This window comes from Colias philodice, chromosome 25, assembly GCF_061535455.1.
Source record: "Colias philodice isolate Cphi_HAF_F1 chromosome 25, ilColPhil1 Martin Lab GWU primary, whole genome shotgun sequence".
Classification (NCBI taxonomy): domain Eukaryota; kingdom Metazoa; phylum Arthropoda; class Insecta; order Lepidoptera; family Pieridae; genus Colias; species Colias philodice.
In genome coordinates, this window is record NC_143110.1 from 6,563,974 (window position 1) to 6,589,516 (window position 25,543).

At 32.1% G+C, this 25,543-nt stretch overlaps 2 protein-coding genes across 2 annotated transcripts in view; one reads left to right on the top strand and one right to left on the bottom strand.

Moving 5' to 3' along the window:
* LOC149477463 (uncharacterized) overlaps nucleotides 1–25,543 on the top strand; it is a 90,083-nt gene that overhangs the window by 3,398 nt on the left and 61,142 nt on the right. The gene's annotated exons all lie outside the window — the stretch shown is intronic.
* LOC149477464 (uncharacterized) lies at nucleotides 10,376–11,964 on the bottom strand. Its single transcript, XM_089710846.1, has one exon. The coding sequence runs from the start codon at nucleotides 11,872–11,874 to the stop codon at nucleotides 10,891–10,893; it is 984 nt and encodes a 327-aa protein (XP_089566972.1). The 5' UTR covers nucleotides 11,875–11,964; the 3' UTR covers nucleotides 10,376–10,890.

Consider the following 25,543-nt stretch of genomic DNA (forward strand, 5'->3'; position numbering starts at 1 on the left):
AATACGATAATATATGTGTTATATGTGCAATTACAATAAAAATAAAACTACATATTTTATGGAAATTCTGCTTGCTGAGATACAAAATTAAGTACCTACGATATGAAAAACTCTACTATATTTTAGTTTGATAGTTTTACCAATTTTATACTCTTAGTTCGAAATTGAAGAAAAATAATAAATTAATGCCAAATCCGAAAATAGGTGTTTGTTTCATTACCTGCTTCAAGTGATTCGAATTATTATTTAAAACATACAATGTACATAATATTATTATAATTGAGTATAATGGCTAGCTTTACCTACATGACACTTAATTATTTAACCCTAAAAAACCTGACGGAACAATTACACTTTTTTTTCATCCTAAAACAAAAAGTATTCACATATTTTCGCATAACGATTAACACCACTAATACTGGTTCCTCGTAAGAAACTAGAATCACCAAATAAACCCGAGTTAAAGGAAATAAAACACGTCTTAGACATGCAATGTTATGTCACGATTTTGTTGCTTCACTGGTTTAGAACGATCAAACATTATGGCGTGGGAAATTAATTGATTAATAATTACACTTTTTTATTTATGCCATTTGATGGAAGCACTAATGAAGCACATTTTTTAGTTTGTTGAATGGAATGTGTATCTAAATAGGTGATCTCTCTACTTCAATGGGTTTTACTTTGTTACTGATAAATCCTTATGTCACAGTGCAAAGAGTGCAATTTTAAATGCAATTATCAAAGTTTAACCAACGTATGGTTTCTAATTTAATAAAAATTAAAATTAAAACGCAGTAGAATAATTGTATTTTCAGGATATTTTTATGTGTTATGATATTTTCTTTAAAAAATATCATAACACATAAAAAAACATTTACCTATAAAGGTTTATTATTTCGTTAACAATCTTATCTTTAAATGTTTGAACATTTAAAAAAAAGAAGCTTAAACGTATAGGATATACCTTCAGCACAGCATTGCGGAAAACAACCAGTCTATACTCCAACAAGTCAAACATAACTTTACCTCTATTTCCATTGTGCATTTGCATTGTATCAATTAACTATTTATATAATAGCATGTACCTTCTAGACGCAATAAATAGACCTGTCCTGAACATTGTTAGGCATTCGGCGGTTTCATAACTTTATTGTTGTCTCTCGAACTGGTATAGCTGGCTTGTACAATTTGGCAGGTTTAGAATGACGCATGTTAGAATGCGATTGCATTTAAGGGCTAATTCTTGAAGTATATAGAGTACCAGCTTTGTAGAGAGTATTGCCCGCAGCTTCGCCTGCGTGGAAAAGATAAATTTTCATGGTACAAACTTTCATCCCCTATTTTACCCCCTTAGGGGATGAATTTTCTAAAATCCTTTCTTAGGGGACGCCTACGTTACGACATCTATACCTACATGCCAAATTTCAGCCCATTTCAGCCCGATACGTCCAGTGGTTTGGGCTGTGCGTTGATAGATCACTATATCAGTCACCTTTGAGTTTTATATCCGAAAAGAATATAGATAGAGAGATGTGGGCTTATATTTGAGTTGTGATTTGGGTATTTAAGGTGATGTTTAATTATAATTTTGTAGCGCTTTTGTAATTTTGTTTTGCTCTATAATTTATAGATTTATGAGGGAAAGAAATGAGAAGAGTCAAAGTATGTTCATCATATTTTATTTTACATAAAAAATAAACATGACAAAAAAAGTGTTTAACCACATGACATAGCATAAATACAATTTCACATAGTTGTGTATTTTAACAGCCTTGAAAAAACAAAATTATAATAATTTTTCACAACAGACAAAACTATCAAAACCTTAACAGAGTAAGCTTAATAAATATCAGGCGCAAGACGAAGAGGCTTATAGTTTTCTCCAGAGACGTTTCCTCTCATCAAGTGAGACCAGTAGCGAACTTGCGTGATTTAACAACATTTGATGTTCATTGATTGGTTTACGAAATACGGTTATTATTTACAAACACGCAGCGTGTGTTTTGATTGTTATACAGGGTGTGTATGAACAATTAGTGTAAAAAATATTTCTAGACGATTTAGGAACGCTATCTTTTCGTTAAGTACAACGATCGTGAAAAGTATATATAAGTAATAACCAATATATACTTAAAGAATATTTCTTAGATAATTATGTAATAACCAATAATTATTCTTAAAGAATATTTCTTACTAGCTGTGCCCCGCGGTTTTACCCGCATCCAAAAGCAATTAATAGTGAAACACAGAAGCAATAAGATTTCATACACTTGATTATTAAAGTAAGATATTTCGTGCTTTCAGCTTGTTGACAGATGAAATTAAAACGGTTTCTTGGTAGTTATCACTTAATAAATTTCCGGTTTTATATTACGTCTCCTCAAATGTGCTAATGCAATGTGTCAAGAGATTATGGCGGCCGGAGTATACAGGTGTCCTGAAAAAGAGTTATTTATTATTATTTAACAAATTAAACCGCCATCAAATTTTCACAGGATAATTTTAATGGGACCAACCGAGAGCTTTCAAATCAAAAAAGAATCATCAAAATCGGTTCACCCAGTGGAAAGTTCTGAGGTAGCAAACCCAAAAAGACGGTTGAAAATTTTTCGGAAAAATATGTATATTGAATTCAAAAGTTATACTTATTTAGTATCAAACTGAACCGGTACCGTTTCTCAATTTTAATTTCTTTTTAACGACACTCCCATAATTAATTTATAAGTTAAAGTGAATAAAATAAATTTGTCATTTTATCAACAAACTATGCATAAGATCTAATAATAAGATTTTTGTCTGTTTATTATTATGTTATAATTTGTAACTACATTATTGCAAATAAATATAATTTGAATTTGAATTTGAATGAATAACTTTATACAATATGTTAACAAAAAGGCGTCTATTTTATTCCTTCGTATGAAGAATAATGAAAATGTTATTGCAGCAGCCATTTATACTGCAAAAGCTAAGAAATAGAAACTCTTTGTATGCAAGTTCACATAACAAACGTCCCGCCTTAATGGCCCAGTTATTTCGCTAAATGACTTATTTCCATAATGACTGCAACTTGTCACAGTTCAACAACCCGCGAAACCTGTTGCGTATAGCGTAGTTTTTATTATTAGTGCTTTTATTTAAATTCATATGATGTAACTATGATATTCAATATTTTTAAAGTTTTGTGGAAACAAGGAACTTTTTCGTAAATATATGAGTGAATTTTTATGCTGCAAATCTTACTGCAAATAATTTCATTTAAAAATGGGTAATATAATAATTTATATTTTATGTGAATAAATAAGTATCTGTTTGCGACAAATATGTGAAAAACAGCTAATAATATTTAACGATTTCATAGTTTTGACGCAAGTACAGTTATAAGTTATAACAACAAAACTCAAAAAATATGTTTTCGACGTAATAATAATGTAGGATTTCCGTTCCATTGAACGAGAAGAGTGAAATTATATATGTATTTATTAAAAGCCGTATGTTTTGTGGTTTTACCAATATTTTATTAAATATCAATCTTGCATGAAAATAATAAAAAAATAGTTTCTTGCCGGTTCTTCTCCATAGATACTGCTTTCCGAATCGGTGGTAATTGTTAAAAATATGTAATGACGATTCGAAATTGCTTCTAAAATAAGTCTAGTCAAGTCGAGTCTGAATAGAAAAATTTGAGTTTCATAACCTTTCGTTACACTTAAAAATTCAACATATTTAATGGATAACATACATACAGCTTGGAAGTAGAGGTATCAATAAAATACAAAAATGCGTAAAAATATGACATTTTTAATTTACGAATACATATTTGATTGTACTATTGATCATTGCATGCTGTTTTTATTAAATTGTTTTGAATTTAATGGATTTTTTTATAAATAAAAAAATATTTAAACTATTTAATAATTTCGAAATTTTCTATCACTTCAAGGTTTTCATCTAGATATTTTAACATTATATAAAAAAGTCACGTAGGTTCACAAATACTCATGATATATGTAGTAAGAAATAAAACCAGTATGTATGTTTGTCACCGTGCGATATTACATTGACCTTCTGCCGGCTCTTTTCCGATAAATTCATTGATATTCTTTTAAAAGAATGTCAGGTATTTATAATGACTTGACTTCCGTTGCATGAGGTTTATTTTTTTATTTAAATACGGTAAAGGCGTATTTCACAATAGCTATATCAATAGATTTTATTTGAATGGCATTCAGATATACATTCTTCATTTATCTAGTGTTAGTAGAGTTATTTAGAAATAATTAATTGAAGCATTAGTACAAAGGTTTATTATTAACTCAGGCCCCGGAACCACAGACACAATAGATTTATTGTGTCTGGGACCGATCGGGCCGCTTGGGGCTCAATGGGTTATGAAAACAATATTTGTTGGGTGTTAGCATGTTTGAGTTTGGTAAAATAATTATTGTGTATCAATCCTGTATTAAAATGAAAATGTAGAAGTTTAAAACAGGGCAATTGCACGGCAAAGAGCATGTTTCTCTGTCTTCTTCATTCAATCCTTTTATTTATAGCTAATAGAAAACTAATATTATAAAGCTGAAGAGTAAGAAGAGAAGAGAAAGAGAAGAGTTTGCTTGACCGCACTAATCTCAGGAATCACGGGTCCGATTTGTAAAATTGTTTCACTGTTAGATGGTCAATTTATTGAGGAAGGCTTTAGCTTATACATATATCGTCACGCTAAGACCAATAGGAGTGGAGTAATGCGGGTAAAACCGCGCGGCACAGGTAGATAAATATAAACTTTTACTCCAGTGGGAGCGAGGCTCAATCTAATTTCTAGATGCATAACTAACAACACATACATTATTGCTTGTGTGTGTGTGTAAATACAGTGACTAGACTAAGTATCTTGTTAGTTCGTACATTTCCGAAGTTCACACATAAATAATTAACTGTATCGTAATGACGCAATAAATAAAAACACTTTCGGCCTAGAATCGAGCCGGTTTGGAAGGAAACCATTGAGGCCAGCCGAAATGCGTTAATATTACAGGAAGATGCGCAAGCGCATCCGCCGTGTAACGTTATTTCATTTTATAGATCGGATCTATAGATCGTTGATATGAAATGGTTTTGTTTGGTTTTGTGGCCTAAAATAGAGGTGTATAAACAAATTGCTTTGAGGCTTAACTTATTAAATTATCTTCTCTGTTCAATCTATATGCTAATCATACTAATTGTAATACACAGTACCAATGGAGAAATGTATACTTAGAACTAATATTTTTATTAAATTTCGCTTTTATATTTCGCAAAAGGAAGTTTTCATGAGGGCTTTAGGTATTGAGTTCATAATAAATATTTTAATGCTATATGAATATCTACATAACTTAACTTTTTAGGTCATACATAGAGTCGGTAATTGCTGTAACACAACTCTTCTTTATTATAAAACTAGCTTTCCGCCCGCGGCTTCGCCCACTATGTATAAAACTTATTAAAATATACTAAAACCTTCCTCTTGAATCACTCTATCTATAAAAAAAAAAAAACCGGCCAAGTGCGAGTCCGACTCGCGCACCGAGGGTTCCGTACAAACCTTGTTTCTTTTGATTGCGTTGACATAGAAGTTTGATTTTGTTACAGCTTAAAGGTATTATAGACCTGAGTATTTGGTATGAATTTCAATTTAATACCTCTACGCGTTTATGAGGAAATGGGTAGTAAGTTTAAAATTATTAAAAAAAATATATTATGTGATGTAACTAAAAATTTATGGTTTTCGTAATTTTTCCTTTATCTATGCTATAAGACGTTGCTTCGTACCAAATTTCAAGATTCTGAGTTCACGGGAAGCACCCTGTAGGTTTTGATTCCCTTGAAAGTGTCGAAAATTTGCGGCATAAACGGCTGTATCTTTTGATTGCGTTGGCTTAGAAGTTTGATTTTTACACAGCTTCAAGGGACAGTATACCTGAGTAATTGATATAAATTTCAGCCTCATACCTCCACGCGTACCTGAGAAAAAGGGTCTTGACAGACGGACGGACGGACGGACGGACAGACGGACAACAAAGTGATCCTATAAGGGTTCCGTTTTTTCCTTTTGAGGTACGGAACCCTAAAAACTGCATCAAAATCCGTTGCGTAGATTAAAAGATTTAAAGCATAGGTACATAGGGGCCTAGGGACAGAGAAAGTGACTTTGTTTTATACGATGTAGATGATACTAGAAAATTCCGTATTACGAAACAAATAAACAACTAAAAGGAATAATGACATAACACACGCATAAACTTTAAACAAATTAAATAAAAAAAAAAACATTAATTTATTCATAGTCCAGTCTTATTTTATTGGAACGTATGCAAATCGGACATTTTGTTTTTCTCGTAACAAGAACATAATCTTCAACAAGATTATGTTAATTAGACGATTTTAATGAGCTATCAGTGCGACGAACTTTTGATTTTTTGCGCATTTTTTGTTGAGCTATTTATGTGGTGCAGGTTTAATGGTATTTTGAAATGTATTAATAGATTGATTATTTATAAATGTCTGTATTTGATGAATTTCATTTAATATAGTTTTTATTAAAATCAATCTCTTATTAGGAAATCAATCAAAAAACAGTGTTTACACTTTAATTATTAGTAGATAATAGATATGTACTATGTTTATAACCTAGTTATTAAAGCGCAGTTTGCCAAAAGGCAAAAAAGGTAGCGTGCAAAAAATTTTGCCATAATCAAGTTCCAATTTCAAAAAGAAACCCAAGTTCAATGTTGCCAACCTCAAAAAAAAAGACAATTCAGAATATAAATTCCAAAGAGATCCTAGTTGTTACTTGTTAGTAAGTGACAGCCGCGGGCGGATCTGCATTCTAACCTCTCACAAAACGCACATAATATCGTTTTTGCTCTCAACAGTGAAGGGATAAGTGAAATAATTTCTTATCTACGCCCTTTTATTGCTGACAGCGGTTATATGTGGTTACATTCAGAGATGAATATGAGTTTTGCAAAAAGAGTTATGTTTTGTTGTTGGCTTGCGAGTGCGAGAGCAAGTTAATTGTTTTTAGATTACTGAATTGATTGAATGTGATGCTTTTTATTTTTAATCTGTGTCAACACACTCCTGGATGCTTTTCACTCTGTCTATTTTATCTTGGTGTATAAAATACAGTTTTTAAATAGAAGAAGGAATCGTACAACCTAGATATAACATGATATTACCTAATACAACCATGGCTATTGTTTGCTATTCACAAATGATGTTTTCAAAAGAATTTTGATACAGTTGACTAACCGATAATCTATAAGATAAGAAGAGTCATATTATCGAATAGGTACCGATAATATGACTCATTCTCAGGTACATAGAGTTACATGAAAATTACCCGTTATATTCAAATTTATAATTTATCTGCTATCCGTACAGCCAGAAGCTTGTTTAATTAAAACCAAAGATATAGATTAAAATAGAGAAGCTTCATATGAGTAAAGCACGCGAACACGCGATGTCTATTTATTAACTTGTAGCTTTAGAAATAACGTGCCAACTTTTTTAATGACTTTAAGATAAGAGAAATCTCTGAATAGTAGGTATAATGTTTTTTTTCTCTCTACATGGCAAGAAGATGTGACGCACTATAAAGTGACTTTATTATTATTATTTTTTTTTTATTTATTTATCAATAACAAATACATTTTACATAATTGAACATGCCAAAAACCACAAAGATTTGTCCGGCATGCAAAGCAATCTATCCACGACAAATACACAGCGCGCTCGTGTGCACGCGACAAGTTACAGACAATTATTATATGACATTATACAATATACAGGTTGTTTACAAAATGCAATTTTAATTTAGATTTAATATTATTATTATTTATGCTTTTTTTTAGGTTCAAATCAAGTTTATTTAGTAATTGAGGAACTAAATAACGAGTTGTTCTTTTACCATAAATGTTAATTATTTTTGGAATGATTAAGCGTTGGTTAGTTTGTTGACGGGTAATGATTACGTTATCAATTTTTTTCTGCAGGTCAAAGTTAAAGAATTGTTCTTTTAATATTGTGTAATGGAACAAAGATTCTACCGGCAAAACTTTACAATGGTGAAAGAGATTTTCATTACTATTTTTACATAATTTTTTAATCTTAGGAGATACTATTTGTTTTAATATTCTTAGTTGTAGTGATTCAATGTTCTTCAAATAGCTTTTAAAGGTTCGGGCGTAGCTACTTATACCGTAGCTTATAACATTATTAACTAGGGCGTTATATAGCATTAGCAAAATTTTAAAAGGCATTTTATTTTTAATAATTTTTATATTAGCTAGAATAGCTCGGAGTCGATCACAAACAGAGTTGATATGTGGCTGCCAGTTAAACTTTCTGTCAATTATAAGTCCCAGATACGTATGACTACTTACAGTTTCGATTTTTGGACAGTTACAATTGCGCACATTATGTTGATGCAAACAATAATGATTATGAGCTATTATCACATTGTTCGCATCGAACAATGTTTTATTATACGGAGAGTGAATATGTACTAGTTTGGTTTTATCTGCATTGAGAACAAGTCCATTATCGTGGCACCATTTATTTATACGGTCAAAATCCTGTTGTAGATTAACAAGAGCATTTTCAACATTATGATTTGCAACTAGCAAACAAGTATCATCCGCATATTGGTAGGAAGTACAGTGCTTAAGAACGTTATTCATGTCATTTACGTAAGTGATAAAGTGGAGGGGACCGATCACCGACCCTTGGGCTGTTCCTTCAGTAACAGGTAACACACGACTCACAGAATCGTCGATTTTTACGTAGAAAGATCGATCATTGACGTAATTTTCGCACCATTTTAACATTGGACCCCTGATCCCAGAGGACTCTAACTTTGCTATAAGACACTTATGATTTAAGGTGTCAAAAGCCCTAGAAAAGTCTATGAAAAGAGCTAAAACATGTTTTTTGTTATCCAGGTGTATGTTCACGGTGTCCGAAAAATCTGATAGCAGAGAAGTGGTGCTTTTACGTGGTTGAAAACCATATTGATTATTACAGATTACGTTATTTTTAGAATAGAACAGATGTATTTGATCACTTATAAATTTCTCAATGATTTTATCTATAGACGACAAAAGGGATATTGGTCGATAGTTGGTTACGTCGGCTTGTTTTCCTTTTTTGTATATAGGACGAACGCAGCTTTGCTTCAACTCATTAGGATATATTCCTGATAGAAAACTAGTGTTGATAAGATGTGAAATGGCAGCTGCTATTTTACTTGAGATACTTTTAACGTCTATTACTCTAATGCCATCGCTACCAGGCGCCTTTCGGCTATTAAGATTCAAAATGATCTTTTTTATAGTTTTAGGGTTGGCTTTTTTAAAGTAGAAGCTAACGTTGGTTGGTCTGATGTAATGTTTATCATTTAGAAGATTATTCGGACAGGAGGGTAAGATTTTTTTAACTGCGTTTCTGAATTCATTCGCAAATTTATTGGCGATGACAGCGCACGTCTCTTTTTCTGTATCAAAAGCATTAGTAATAAATTCATCAATTGACAAAGCAGCCCTACCACATATTGAGTTTATGATTTGCCAGAGTTTGCGGGGATTTTTTGTATTCATTTTTATTTCATTTTCATAATATTTATTTCGTTTAATTTCAAATATTTTATTAATTTTATTGCGGATTTTATTATATTTTACTCTGAGGCATTTATTTGATGAGTCTTTTTTCCATTTGTTAAATAATTTATCGCGTTCATCACACATTTTTATCATATATTGTTTAATCCACGGTTGTTTAACTTTTTTGATATTAATTTGTTTTTTATATTTACTAGATTTATCATAAGCAGATTTAAAGTTGGATCGAATAAAATTGTAAATGTTTGTAGGGCAGGACATATTTTTTGTAACAGACCAATCTATGTTATTTAGTTCCTCAAATAATATTTTACTATCATAAAACATTTTATTACACATTATGGAATCACGCTGTATATGATGCGTACGAATACTTTCGCAAGCTAACAAAATAACTCGGTGATCTGCCAGAACAGTATCGACCACGGCCGTGCACGGATTCATAGTGGTTAATCGTGTAAATAAATGGTCGATACAAGATTTTGTTATTTTGTCTAACTTCATTTCGATTCGAGTATAATCTGAAATTCCCATTGAGAATCCGTGCTCGGACAACATATCAAAATAAGTGTTTTTAATAGCAGTGTATGATTTTAAGTCGATATTTGCGTCCCCGAGTATGATAACATTGGATGTCTTATTGTTATCTAATACATTAGATAGCTCGTTCACAAAAGTGTTCTTATTTGTTTGTGGTGGTCTATAAGATGCACATAATGTTACGGAGTAGTTATCGGCTGTCATTAAAGTGCCAATAATTGATTCGAAGCTAGTATTTTTGATGGGTATTGTAGTAAATTTAAGATAAGTTTTTACATAAACTATTATTCCACCTCCTTTTTGTTTGGATCGTAGCTCAGTGTGCATTTTATAACCAGGTATGTTATATAAATTACAAATTGAATGAGAGATACCTACTTCTGTTAAAACAATAACATCAATCGGACACTTACACGAATTTATGAGCACTAGTAGTTTAGTATAATTCTTTATTAAAGACCTGATATTCACATGTAAGCATAAAAAATTTATTTGGTTAAAGGGTACACAATTAATAAATGAATTGACTGTTGAACAATCAAATATTTCTAAACAGTGATTATATGTATTTATTTTGGCCATTAATGTTTGAAAAAGAAATTAAGACTTTATTTGTTATACCTATTACTTATTAATATTAGACTTAGAATACAAGATATTATATAATATGACACAATGTATTACCTACTTACTTAGATAACAAGGATTCTATATCGGACAAAGATCTTATTATGAATGGCCGGCTTTTATCATCAAGTTTTTTAGCGTACACAATACCAGCCTTGCACCACACAAACTTGTAACAGTCTTTTAATTTTTGTTGAGCATTGTAAAGGAGGGTTTTTGTACGGTGGGTTAATGCTTCGCGTACAAACACACGACGTGTCGCTTGATCTGAGGGCAATCGGGGCAAGATATCACCAACCGTGATTTCTTTTTGTTTAGCTGATGCAAGCCATTGATTACGCACCACATTTGATTTCACCTCCACGATGATGTTTCCTGGTTGGGGACGATTTTGGGGTTTTGGCATGCGGCGGGATGATAGTACATCACATATGTTAACTTGTAAGTTCTGGGCAACACTTTCCAACACACTATTTAAATTTTGATTGGTAGCTTCTGGAATTCCTGCAATTTCAATAGTACATGCTAGCATTTTTTGATCAATTTCATTAATATGCTGTTCAGCAGCCGCAATCCGTAGTTCTAGATTTTTATTTTTGTTAATTAGGTCGGTGTTTTTGCTAAGTAATGTTTTGATGGTAGTTTCCTGCCTTTTTACTAATTCTTCGAGATCGGTCATCTGTCCGTTCATATGTTTCATTGCGGTTGTTAGATCGCCGAGTTCGGCCTTGATGATTTTTTGCATTTCTCGTGTAATACTCGCCACTAGTTTTTTTTGATCGAGGGTCGAGCTGGAGCGGGCATCCTCGTCGTCTGAACTTTCGTCTGGCGTTACGAAGAAGGAAGAACGACTAGACACATTACTGAGACAGTGATCGCAGCTCCATTCCAGACCGTCAGAATTACGAAGTGCAGCCAGTTGCTTGCCGGTTAACTTTGCACAAACGGTTGACGCGTGGACTGATTTGTTACATCTACTACACTCTAGACCTGGCTGCTTTAGAGTTATATTTTTATTACAGTTTGCACATTTTTTTGTTGGCATCTTTCACACTTATTTATTATGACTTGAGTCGTAAGAACAGTAAATAAACACTATGATTTTTACGTGCGATATTTCTTGCGTGCGCACTGTAGCGATGTCGCGGGTAGAATGGATGGAGGAGTTAAACTTCGATTTCATTCTTTCGGTTGGCAATACTGGAATTAAAAAACAAAAAAAAAGAACTGAAATTTTGACACTGCATTTTTGAAAAAGGAACTCTACTGCGATTCATTCCATAGACTAAAAATATTTCGACAAAGAATAAACAGTGCACAGACCCGCAAAAATAGTTCTTACATCATAAACATTGAATGAAGGAGACAGTTATCAAGGATGCACAAGATGATTTCTTCCCACGTCACGACGTTTATTGCAGGATGTCTTTAATTGACTAACTGTCCGTAACGGGAACTGCTCATGATCTTATTTAGATGCATTTAGTAATTAGTTTTATTCAGGCGATTCGAACAACATAATAAGTTATAAGCATTTTAGTCTATTTTAGTTTGTTATTGGTATAGGACATAGGTCTAATGGTGAAATTGGTAGGTTATATGTAAATTCAATTTATATTTTATTCACAAAAAACAAAAGAACAGTCAGTTTATCATACAAAATGTGAAGTTTATTGTTGTAGCTTGAAAAGAAATGGTACCTACCTAATTTATAAAAGAAAGATCTAAGCTTCGTTACTTTATTAATTGTAAAGCCTGACGAATGTGACTTATCAAACAGTCAAACTCATGCATTCTGCGTCAATTTCGCTTACTTTGATGCATTGTCTATGACAAAAAAATTATAAAAATGTAGCACATCTGTCTATTGACTCTATTGACAGATTGTAATCTATTGTTCGATATTTGAACGCTTGGCGCGTGCTTAGAAATTGAAACATCTGTTTCTAATCAGCTGTTTGGAATTATCATTTCATTTTCAACATTGTAATTTGAAAATAAGGATTATTTTTCTATGCAATTTTTTGTAAACACATTTTAATAGTTCCAGAATCCAGATGTACATTTATTTTGTAGTATATTTTGTGAATGATACGGCATGCCAGCTGTGGTTGTAATATAATGTACAGATGGGTGAACAATTATTGGTTGCATTAATTATGACATAATATTAGTGCAAGTTTAACATATTGCAGTTATTAATAATTAAAAATTAATTGTAGAATGTAGAGTCCGATTTGCATTATTTGGGTTAAAAAAAGACATTCCAATTTCCAACAGACAAATGGTACTCAAAAATACATTAAAGAAATCGGAACGCAAAAACATAGAGCCTATTTTCTTCTGTGGTAGAGGGAAAATTTTAAGGTCAGTTACGAGTAGACAATCCTCTCAGAAGTTGTAGAAATATGTATATTGTATATTATATACAGATAGTAAATACTTATTGATAATGAAAACAGTCAGGGAATTTAATAAACTACCGGTATAAAAAATACTTTCAGCCTACCGAAAATATTTACAAAAAATAATCAGTTAAAAATAATTTTAAAAAGTCGTGTAACTAGGTACTTTTCGCAGTTCATTTACAAACATTGTGATACTAGAATTAGCTGTATGTACAATCTAATGTACATAAAGAAAATTATGCTGTAATAGACGATCCTATAATAAACTGTCAGTAGGTAGATAAGGTGAGTCATAAAACTAAACAATACTAATCTATTCTTTGGTTTTCAACCACATTAACGACCGATACATTGTTGAAATAATAGCCAATAAAAATAAACGGCTCATACATTTCGATTTTTATGGTTAATAATAATAAATTTAATAAAGTATTCAATATCTTATGGCTAGACATCGGATTATATGCACTAACAAAATGCCAAAATATGCATGCAAATATGCACTAAAAAATGCCGAAATATGCACTAAAAACGACTGATATGCCTAAAATATGCACAATACAAAATCAAAAACCTTTATTATTTTTATATATTTTAATCAATGATTGTACAAAAAAAGTGAAATTTTCTTAAAATTAATATAGTTTTTGTGGCAATATACAATTTTCGAGCGCAAATTTGTGACATTTGTCACCCGCGAGACCAGTTTTGCCACCTTAGACCTTTTCGGGCTAAATCTAGCCCTTTTCTGGAATTCAACCCGTGTTTTAAGTTTTTAGCCCCAAAAGGGTAATCTAGCCCTATTTTGAAAGGCTAAAAATTTACTTAAAATGGAGCCTATTTTGTAATTTTTTGCCATTTTACCATGCCAGAATAGGGTTTGTTTACTCGCTGAGCGTTCTGATTGGCTAATAAAGGTTAGTCAACCAATCAAAACTCCCGCTACTTAACGAAATATGCACGATTGGGGGAAAAAGGCTAAAATATGCACTAACGCCGTAAATAGAGAGTTTTATGCATTTGCTTATGCAAATATGCAAATGCATATAATCCGATGTCTACTTATGGCATATGTGAATAGAGAAGTGATTTTGATATTGGCTTCCATATTTAGTTGTAGGTCTTACGTTTCGTTTAATATTTTTTTTTGTAATAAAATAATTTCTACGAAGTTATTGAAATAGAATAGATAAGATTTTTAGCTGTAGGTAAGTAGACAGGTTTTTTTTTGTACCCTTTCTTCATCTTGTTGTGATATATTGCACTTAAAATCAATTCAATCGATATTGTAACGTGCCTTATGACTTCTCTTGGGAGAGCTATCAAAATATTATATAGGTACCAAGTAGGTACATATTTATTCAATAATAGAAGCTAAAATATGTCAAAATGATATCATTATATATATTCCATTTAAGTTATTTTAATAGCTGAAAATAAATCAGTTTCAACAAACTATGACAAAATTGACATAAATACAAAAAATTCCATCTTATTACGATAAATATTCTCACACTCGTATACAAAAACGTAAATTTAATTGTACTTTACACCCAAGAAACGAATTTAATTTCAAAATTACACCTAAGTGTAATAAACTCATTTCTTCTTCGTCCATTAAATAGTCTGTGACATAGAGTTAGGATAGACTAGATGTGACAATACGTGCGCTTACTGGTCGTATTCGTGTCTCAAAGCTAGGGCTCTTTGCGCTCACTTATCGTTCTACGGTTTGGTTCGGCAATTTATTTTATAAAAATATAACAGTTCTAGTTAGTTAGTTTTAACAATTATTCACTATGGCTGATTGTTATAAATCTGGTTCTAACTTTAATTGTTTTATGATTTGAGAAATATAATGTAATGATAGTACCTTGACAAGCTGAACTATATTAAATAATTGTCAAGTAAGTATAATTAGTTTAATAATCAAGGCTTTACTATCGAATATTAAAAAAGAGATACATATGATTATGTTATTTCTTGAGCATTTCTTTACTCGATCCTTGAACGAGCATAACTAACTCATCTGGCATCTAGCCTTCTATATATCCGAGGTAGTTTGAAATAGTTTTGCATAATAACAAATAAGTAGGTTACAAAAGGTCAAGAAACAAGAACAATATATGAAGTAGTATTTTTATCAGGTGTCGCAACGATGTCTCAACATGTACACGGTAGTCAAAACCGGTTCACTTACCATTAGTTTTATTTTTAATTAATGCAAACTGTTCTTAAATTATCTAATGGTTTTAACTTGTTTTTTCCCGCTTACTTGGTAACTGATTGAGATATTATGAAAGTAAATGAAGATCAGCAATAGGTGTGGTGTCTCTCAATGTTAGCCAGAAGGGCTTCTACATTTTAACGCGGACACGCGGTAGCGACATGCACAAGCGTCCCCCCGCCACGGGGACCACGAACCTCGGCTTGAGCTGTCGCTTGAGTGGAGGAGGCCAGAAGGGCCCTAATCGGACGGGTAGTGTAAAACGAAAATGTATACTATACCATACCTAAACGTATGGTTGGCTTGAAATAATTCACAAAAAACACTTTGCTTCTTTGTAATCTTGCTTTTAAACTCTAATCTATTTTAAATATTTAAAAATTATTTTACATATTTATGCGTTAATAAAATAGCCCCCTATAATAACTTCTCCCAAGTAATTATAATATGTATCTTCTTTGTAAATAAGGTATAGAATTAGAATACGTGTGTGTGTGTGTAGTGTTCTATTAAACCGAAACCACTGTATTAATTTGTATGAAATTTTGTACGAACGTTACAACAAGTACAAATCATTTGGTAAAACGATTTACAAATTTTCAAAGTACCGTGTTTATCGGTGATAAAAAAAACATAGCAACAGTTCTATTTATCGTATCGTAATTTTTTTGCAAATGTACTTTTTTGATTAGTTCGTTGTGAAAATATTTAGGACAAGTTTCTCTTTGTTGATGGTTAAATAAAACGCTTTGATAGTTTTTAGATAATAATTCTAAGGGATGAAAATTTAGAAGTCTTATCGTCTTTTCTTTTAATTATATTTTACTAGCTTCCGCCCGCGGCTTCGCCCACGTGGTGTTTTGATAAAAGGTAGCCTATGTTCTTTCTCAGGGTCTAAAGATTGTCTGTGCCAAATTTCATCAAAATCGGTTGAGAGGTTTAAGCGGGAAAGCGTAACAGACAGAGTTACTTTCGCATTTATAATATTAGTAGGGATTCTATTAGGTAATTAAATGTCGTAAAAGACTCGTAATTTTGATTGCTCTATATTATATTCAACATTCCTATAAAATAGGTCATCTACTACTACGCCTGTGGCATCAAATTAAATTAAATGATTCTTATAATCTAAAGAAATCGCAATAAAGAGGTCGTTGTAAACAACGGACAACCTTCAGGCTTAGAGAGTTGCGTGCTGTTATTAAAGATGTATTTCGAATTTTAATACTTGGATAATATTTAATTTTGTAGTTAATTCTGTTTTTAAATAATATAGAGAATATTGTTGGTATTATATTTTATTGTACACTATTTAGTGAACTCGTTGCCTCTATTAAAAAACCTCATTTTGAAGTAAACTTTAACTACTAAATAAACATCTTGTTATAGGTGTCAAGATAAACACCGTTTGTATTCGACGCTCAAAGAAGCAACTCAGCAGATTGTCACGTACGAAAAATTGTTCAAACAAAAACTGACAAACCTTGCTGCACCTGAATCTACATTGATTCCTATATTTCCTAACAAAAAACAACCTTATCGATAACCAAATAAAGGCGTAACCTATTGTAGAGGACAGGAAGTAGAAAGCTAGTACAAAGTTGTCGAGTCGCGACCAGACAACGTTTCATTTGCGGTAATAAGCGACTTTATGACAATGGCATAGAGTTAATTTTGTATTGTCATTGAATGTCAAAAAGTAAAGAGTTCAATGGACGAAATGAATGGATAAGCAAATAAATAGGTGCGAGCAATCGGATGCAAGGTAAGAGTGAAAAAAACGGTACTTTAACCTGGATTCGCAGTTAGATAATTCTATCGGATAGCGAGCCAGTTAGGGAGAAAATTGATTCTATACAAATACAAGTAATGTATTACGTGGTTAGAACGGGAATTGGTTGTAAATTTATGATGTGGTTGTAAGGGGGCCAGGGGTTCCACAAGGTCGTTCGGTGGGTAATTTCCTGTTGTGAGCAAAATGAGATGCTTAGAGAATTTCAGCTGATGTCACATAATGATATTACTGCTTTTTAAAAAATAACGTACAGGAGAAAACACTTTTTCAAGAAATGAATTACTTTGAAATGCGAATGTTGTGTAGAAACCAACGTATTAAATAAGAGTTTGTCTCCAAAGCGTTAATCTCAGTAAATGCTGTGAAGCTCTGGCTGCGCGTTCGCAGCACTAATTTGCTGATTTTCAGTAATTACAGCTGTAAAATATTGTAATTACGTATTAAAGTAATAGAAATAAATTTAGGTAACTTTTATTTGACATTGAAATTATAATTTATGATGTTATAATGTCGTCTACTCCTATAATTACCTACTACCTATAATTACAAAGTATGACATTTAAAAATGAATTTTTAAATCACCGATATAAGACATGCACTTCCTTTTAATAAAAATCAGTAATATCAATTTGCATACCATTGAATTTTGATATTTGAAAATATGTCTTTTCGGTCGTTGTGGCTATGAATAGATTCGCGAATAAGTGTCTAATAATTGTAATATGTAACTTCTAGTCCTAATTTATACCCTATTTTTTAAATGCAATTACGCTTTATCCATTAGGAGTTCTTGGGGTTTTAAGTAAAATATTTTTATAGATATTATCTGTTAGTATTCAAAACTCTATCTTACAATATGGAAATCATAATATCTTAGATCTTAGTATTATTTCTTCACGCAAAATTTGCTTATTTATTTTTGTACCTACATCCTGGTAAACTTTTTGCCACTCATTTTCCTCAGACAGATTAACGGGTAATATAAACATATAGAATTAAATAATAAAAGATGCATCAACTAACTTAATAAATCATCTAATTGGCTAGATCCGGATTGCCAGGAAACCACTCGTCAATCTAACAGTATTTTGTAAAGGAAAAAATCGGTTAAGTGCGAGTCGGACTCGCAAATAAGGGTTCCGTATATTATAAGCTAAAGAGCAACTATAAAATGAAATTGTTCGCCCATCCAATTCTAGGCCGTGGCAACGTTCAATTAATTTATTATTATTTGTAGGTATAACGACAACAGAAACACAATCTTTAAAATTTTCAACTGCATCTATTCATAAGATATAGTCTTGTGACAGACGACGAACGACAGCGAAGTCTAATTAATAGGGTCCCGTTTTTACCCTTTTTGTACGGAACCCTAAAAATGGTACCGTAACATGGTAACACGACGCGAACTGTACTTGAACTCGAATTTGTGACAGCAGTATTTGGTGAGAAATTGCACGCCTGTGGTAATTCGAATTTGATGGCTTTTGACTGACTGGTTTGAGGCGCATATTGTTAAGTGTGAAGTGGGCTTAATAGTTGAATATATGATTATAATGAAAATGCTTATACATTGATTGATTTTTAATTTATTCAGATATTAGTTGACTGATACAGTAACGCACCAAATGACAGAAAGAAACTAAACTAATCAATCTTCTTAGAAATTACTATGAGTATTATGATTAGCCGTAGGTTCGTTATTAAATAGGTTATTTTGAATTAGAATCATACATTAGAAAAAGCAACCTCTCATTAAGCTATAACCCCAGCTATAGTAAAGCTCAAAATCTCAATTTCTTATATTATACAGCATCACATAGCATATCAACACATCGTACCAACGCCCCGCACACTGCGATCCACGCTAGTTAAACACTAGTGAATAGGGTTGCCACATGAAATATATAAAAGTACCTTCAAATATCTTAGCAAAAAAATGACATTAATGAATAATATTCATGTTTAGGTTAAAACAAGTCAGAAATTGTATAAAAATAAAAATTATGATACTGTACGATGAAAATTCAGTCTCTACAATGTAGAGTCTCTACATAGTGTGAATGAATCGTTTTGTAAGTATTTTTATATAATAACGAGCATATTTTACGACATGATAAAAGTTATAATATAAAATACAGTAGTTACTTCCGCATAAGGCTGTGTTGTCTACGGTGTCTCATAAAACAACATTATGTTCTTTAACAAAGTTTCATAAATCCTCAATAAGTATACGTACCTATAAGTCATCTACATTAAAAAAAGATCGTGTGTGCCGTGCACACGTGTCGCCTTTCTCCTTGACGTGACGGTATTGCCATGACGCGACCTTGAAACTTTACTCTCAACGCGTCTAAAGAATCTTCACATCAAAAGTAAATGAATCTAATACAAAACATTGCATTGTCTAAATTGAAATTGCGAGTTCTGCCATCATACAGAAAAACTAACACGAGGTAACCCTAAGTGCGAAGTCCTTTGATCTACCGATATTCATTTATATAAGGGCAAAGTACATTTTCTGACCATTACTGTCGCCGTATTCAGTGAAATCACTCTAATTGGGGTTATTTAAAATTCTTCGCGATATTTAGACTGTGGAATGTAAATTGGCCGGTATTCTTGCGTTGTTTATTATGAGTTGTCCTTATTCTGCTTTTAGATTAGATAAACATAGTAGACCTATCTTCTGTGAGGATCAGGGATAGCGTTATTGGAATCGTAGATAATAAGTAGGATTTTATCAATCTTTTGATACAGGCTGTTGTGTTTAACTCTTTATTATAATAAATCTAGAGACATTTGTATCAAGTACATTTATCAAAGTACTCACATTATAATTAATATTACATACAACACAGACTTTAATAAATTACATTTAGGTGTATTACACCGTTAACAACATCATTACATTGACAATTATTATTATAAAGAGGAAGTCGATTCGATTGTTGAGAAAATGTATGTTATTTATAAAAATAACCCAAAGGTGACTGACTGACTGACTGAGCACAAACAACTGGACGGATCAGGCTGAAACATGGCATTCAGGTAGATGTAAGGACGTAGGCATCCGCTAAGAAAGGATTTTGATAAATCCTACCCAGTTTTGTACCACGAAAATTTACCTTTTCCATGCAGGCAAAGCTGCGGGCAACAACTACTTTGTTTAATGAAGTTGTATATTTATACAGTGACCATATATGTATAATATATTTACGACACATTATCATATTTTTCATTCACATGTTTAACGATATGCTAAGTATTACCAAATAAAAATTACCATATTTAATATTGTCTAACTGTAAACACATTAGCATTGGAAATTTATTCATTCATAAGACTGCAAAATAAACACGCAAGTGTGAAATTTATCGTAAACACGTGTATTATATTATAACACAACATGTTTGTAATATAATTTAGTTTATTTTATTTCATGAGCATATTTTGAGGTTATGATTGAAATGACAATAATATGTGTGTCACACTCGCACTTGCTGAATTTTACATCCTTAGATGAGGCACCATGATAATTAGCGCGTTTTCAGTACGCATGAAATTCGTAGAATGGCATTTTCTTTTTAATTTTTGTACATTGATAGCTCCGTGGGTGTTCAACCGATTGATTTCAAACATATCCGATACTTTTGAAGATGTTCACGCGTGGGTTTAAAATTATTTTCGTATTTTGTTATGCAACGTTTTTTTTAGAGACAAGTTGTTTATTTTTTCAACTGCTTTTTATGAAAGTATTCCAATACATATTTTAATCAAAATAAACAGATTGCAAATCTGGAATGAATGTTTTGCTAACACACACAGCTACCATCTCTATAGTTAAACATACTTTTCATGTAAAAATAGTTTAAAATAGTATTGTTTAGCTTGTGTAATGGTTACGTCATGAGCGTTTCTCCCACGCGTACTATTGTTCGCGACTGTAGGGTTTTTGTTCATTATGATTGAACGTTGATTAGTTCGTATAATTGTTTCTAGAAATGAGTACAATTATGATTTTTATCAGCTGCGTCGTTTTACGAAATGCTCATCTGAAAGTATTATAGCTAACGACTAGTAGATGCTCGCGGATTCGCTTGGGCTGTACACTTCAGTTAGGTATTTAGATTTTTTAAAGAATAAGCAGTTATTTTATATGTTTCTCCTTAATAGCACAAATCCTAGCAGATAATAATTACCTATTTGTCTACCAGTCAATTGTAGGTAGGTACTTCGTAATTTGCGTAGTGCTAAAAATGGTAAACTTACAAATTCAATGCTTTTAGTAGATAAGTCCGTCTATACATGAAGTGGTTAACCGCTGGTCATATCGAACATCACGTGGGTTACGTCATGTGCGATATGAACTCAGAACTGAAAAAGTGAGGAAATTGATTCAGATTGTTTGCTTTACAAATAATGCAATATTTTCTGTTTTTTAACTTGTTTCTCAAGACGAATCTATACAATTTATTACGTATCGTGAATTTTCTGAATATCTTTCGCTGTTAGTTGATTCGTAATTTAACTAACGGTTATATACACATAACATAAATTGAACTAAACCAGACATCAAGCGAGAAAACGCGCCGTGCGTTATAACCCTTATAAGCGCATCGCGTGAAAATTACGAAAAAACGCCACAACAATCCAAAGAATTATCACATAACGATTTTCCTACGATCCGGCACGCGGCACCGTTTCCACGTTACGCAATATAACAATGGATACGTGAAAGTTTGTTGACATTTTTCCTTTATGCACATATTATATGTGGATTATACGCGGCTGACCTTTATTTTCCTGGAGAATTCATGTTTTTGCGATGTATTTTGAAACGGTCTAACTGTGAAGACTATTAAGTGTATAATTAGTTTAACGCTTTTGAAGTAACGTATCTATATTATTATAAAGCTGAAGAGTTTGTTTGAACGCGCTAATCTCAGGAACTTCTGGTCCGATTTGAATAATTCTTTCAGTGTTATATAGCTGATTTATTGAGAAATGTTATGGATTATAAATCATCACGCTAAAACCAATACGACCGAAGTAATGCGGCTAAAACCGCGGGACACAGCTGGTTTATTTATGAAATAATAATATTAAACGGTTAAACTCGAAAAATTATTATTTATTTATTATGAGTAACTAGGTAACATTATATTATTATTTGTTTGTGTAATATCAATCCTTTTCGGAAGGTTTACATAATTGAAGATTCCAACGCCATTAGAGAATTTTAATGCGTTATTGCACACAAGTCTACCTGTAATTATACCATAGAGATATACGGCTAGATATTCTGTTATTACGCCTAATTATTATTTCTAATGAATACTGGTTAATTAAATCGTATGTTTATAATAAATTTCAAATCTTCTTTCCTCTGCTATGGATCTTACATATTCTTTATATTGTCAAATTCTTTTAGTGTAAACCGGCGTAGAGCATTCTTTCATTGTTCTTAGTGCGTTCGAAAAGATTCTATGCAATGTTCTAAATTCTAATACTGAACAACACTTTTTTTTATTGCCTGATAGGGAAGCGCTTGACCACGATCTCGTCTGATGGTAAGCTAAGATGTGGCCTAAGCCCGCTTCCCTAGAAGGTACCCGTTCACTCTTTTCTTGAAGACCTCCATGTTGTATTCGTCGGGGAACACTGAATAGGATTTTTCGTTTTCAGTAAAAGATCACGAAATAATGCTCTTGCTCTAGCTCTATGTTCGTTTGATGTTAATGCACCATTAAACTCTACACATCTAAAAGCATTACACTACTGTGCTGAAAAACTTTAAAATGTATCGAAGTAAAGTTGACTTAACATTTTTACGTATATTCTTCAATTAAGTAGCGAGAACTAATCTATTAGCCAAATTGCCTCTTATTTGTGCATTTCGTACAATTAACGAATTGCACAATATAATAGATGTGTTTTCTTGTAGTATGAGCGAATTTTCAAAGGTACTACTAAATATATTATGCTATCAGCAAAAATGCTAAGTTTATGAATTATTGAGGCTTAATAGGCTATTATTGTGTTACAACGTGTTTATTTTGATATTTTTATGAGATATGTTTGTTTTTCTTAATTTATAAAAGAACTCTGTCGAATTAGGTTAACCTGTAATGATAGTTAGTTCTATGTGTAAATAAATAAATAAATAAATAAAAAATTTATTGCATTTCACGAAAGAATGTTGTGTCAATTTGACATTAGCTTGTTCCGGATTTTGCTATTTATATCGATTATTATTGCTAATACGTTTATATCCGTGTTGGAAGCGTGCGTCGATCGGAATTTCCAAATTGAATATTTCGAGTCTATCAGGCGTAACAAGTATGTACTAATTAATAAATTAACAATAAACTTGTTTTATAGATCACTTATACACTAACATACATTACATAAAATATGTTTGAAGTTAAAGTACCTACCACTTCTTTGATGTAAATGTAGGGGTAAATAAATAAGATAATATTGGTAGAGGTTATATTACCTTAGAATTTATATGTATGATATGGCAGATGTCACCTGTGGACTATTGATTCTTGGGCATGAATGCCTGTTTACAGCTATGATAAAGTCGAAAATCACTACATAGTATAAAACAAAGTCGCTTTTTCTGTTCCTATTTCCCTATGTATGCTTAAATCTTTAAAACTACGGAACGGATTTTGATGCGGTTACTTAAAATAGACAGAGTGAAGGTTTTAGTATATAATTTATTAGGTTTTAGAAAAAGCGGGCGAAGCCGTGGGCGGAAAGCTAGCATACAGATAATTTGAAAAACAAATCTAATTTTTGTTTCGAACCACCAATTTTTCCAAGACTTACCTTACAAGTGAATAATTAAACCAGCTACAGGAATTTCCGATTCCCGCGCCTAATAGCTGTGTAGGATTCCTTAAGAGCATAATACTGTATCGCTTCCTTGCTTCAATAAATTGGCCTATACATTGATGGACGGTACCATTACGCTAATGTGGTGTATCGTCTAAACTGTAAAGACCATGTATCCTGATGTTTGCTGCATTTGTTTTGTACCGTGGAAAACGATTGATAAGTAGATGGGCTTACAAGTTACAACGTAAGATATATGTTTATTGATGACGTACCTTCTTATACGTAACACTAAGCTTGTAATTTGAATTATCCGTTTCAGGATTTGATTTATCCGTTTTATTAATTTATATATCCTGGCCTGAATTGCTGAAATGATTAAATCAGAGGAATACAAGAAATAGGAATAGGCTGATGTAGTTGAGTGTCAGTCAAGTCAAATCAATCATCTGATAATTGTGTACTATTTCAACTGCATAATAATTTTCACAGATCATATTATAACTTAATAATAGTTGCTTCTAGTCTTCAGAACCCTCTTTTGCTTATATACACAACAGCCCAACATTTATAAAATCATGCAAACAAAGGTTACTCTTTATAAGTCTCTCAATTTACTAAAATCAATTTATTACCTCATACATACACTACGAAGAAACGTTAATTCTATTAAATCAACCATATCTATGAACTCAAAGGTCAGGTCAATACCACTGGCTTGAATAATTTTCTCCGCTAATTTCAATCAAGGTTCGGATTAGTTTCGCATATTATTTTACTAAATATATTTAATGCACGATCAACATCACGTCAGGGTCACTTGAATGTTATTGTCTGTTTATAGAGGACATAAATTGATTGTAATACGATCAGTGTTGTTTAAACAATAGATTATGCTAATCTCTGCCGCTTTATTCTTTATTTAAAAATACAAGTAATACCCCATAGGCATTACAATGACTTGGTTTCACTCGCGAGCAAAGCATAAGCAAGTAGGTATTTGTATAGCTTATAATATATGTGTTTTTTCGGTACATAATATTATAATCTACATCACTACCAAGTATTATCAAAATTCGTAATGTGCAGGGTTTCGCGATTTGATCCAGTTTAATTAAAGACGATTCTTCGTTATATATGCATGCCTTAAACTATAATAGGAGTCGTGACGTCACACATCGCAAATTTTCGAGTGGTAGTGTAGCTGTTGACAGAGAGGCAGATGTTTACAAACATGATATAGTCATAGTATAGTGGCAGTGGTAGATGAAAACACTAAAAGATGCGACAATATTGACACAAGAGCATCCGTTACTACAGCATACATATAGTAGCCGGTTTAAAACTAAAGAGACAAGATTTATAAATAAGGAAAAGGTTGAAGGAAGAGGAAAGGCGCAGTGGACACGTAATCACTTGATATTCTGTGTGATAACGT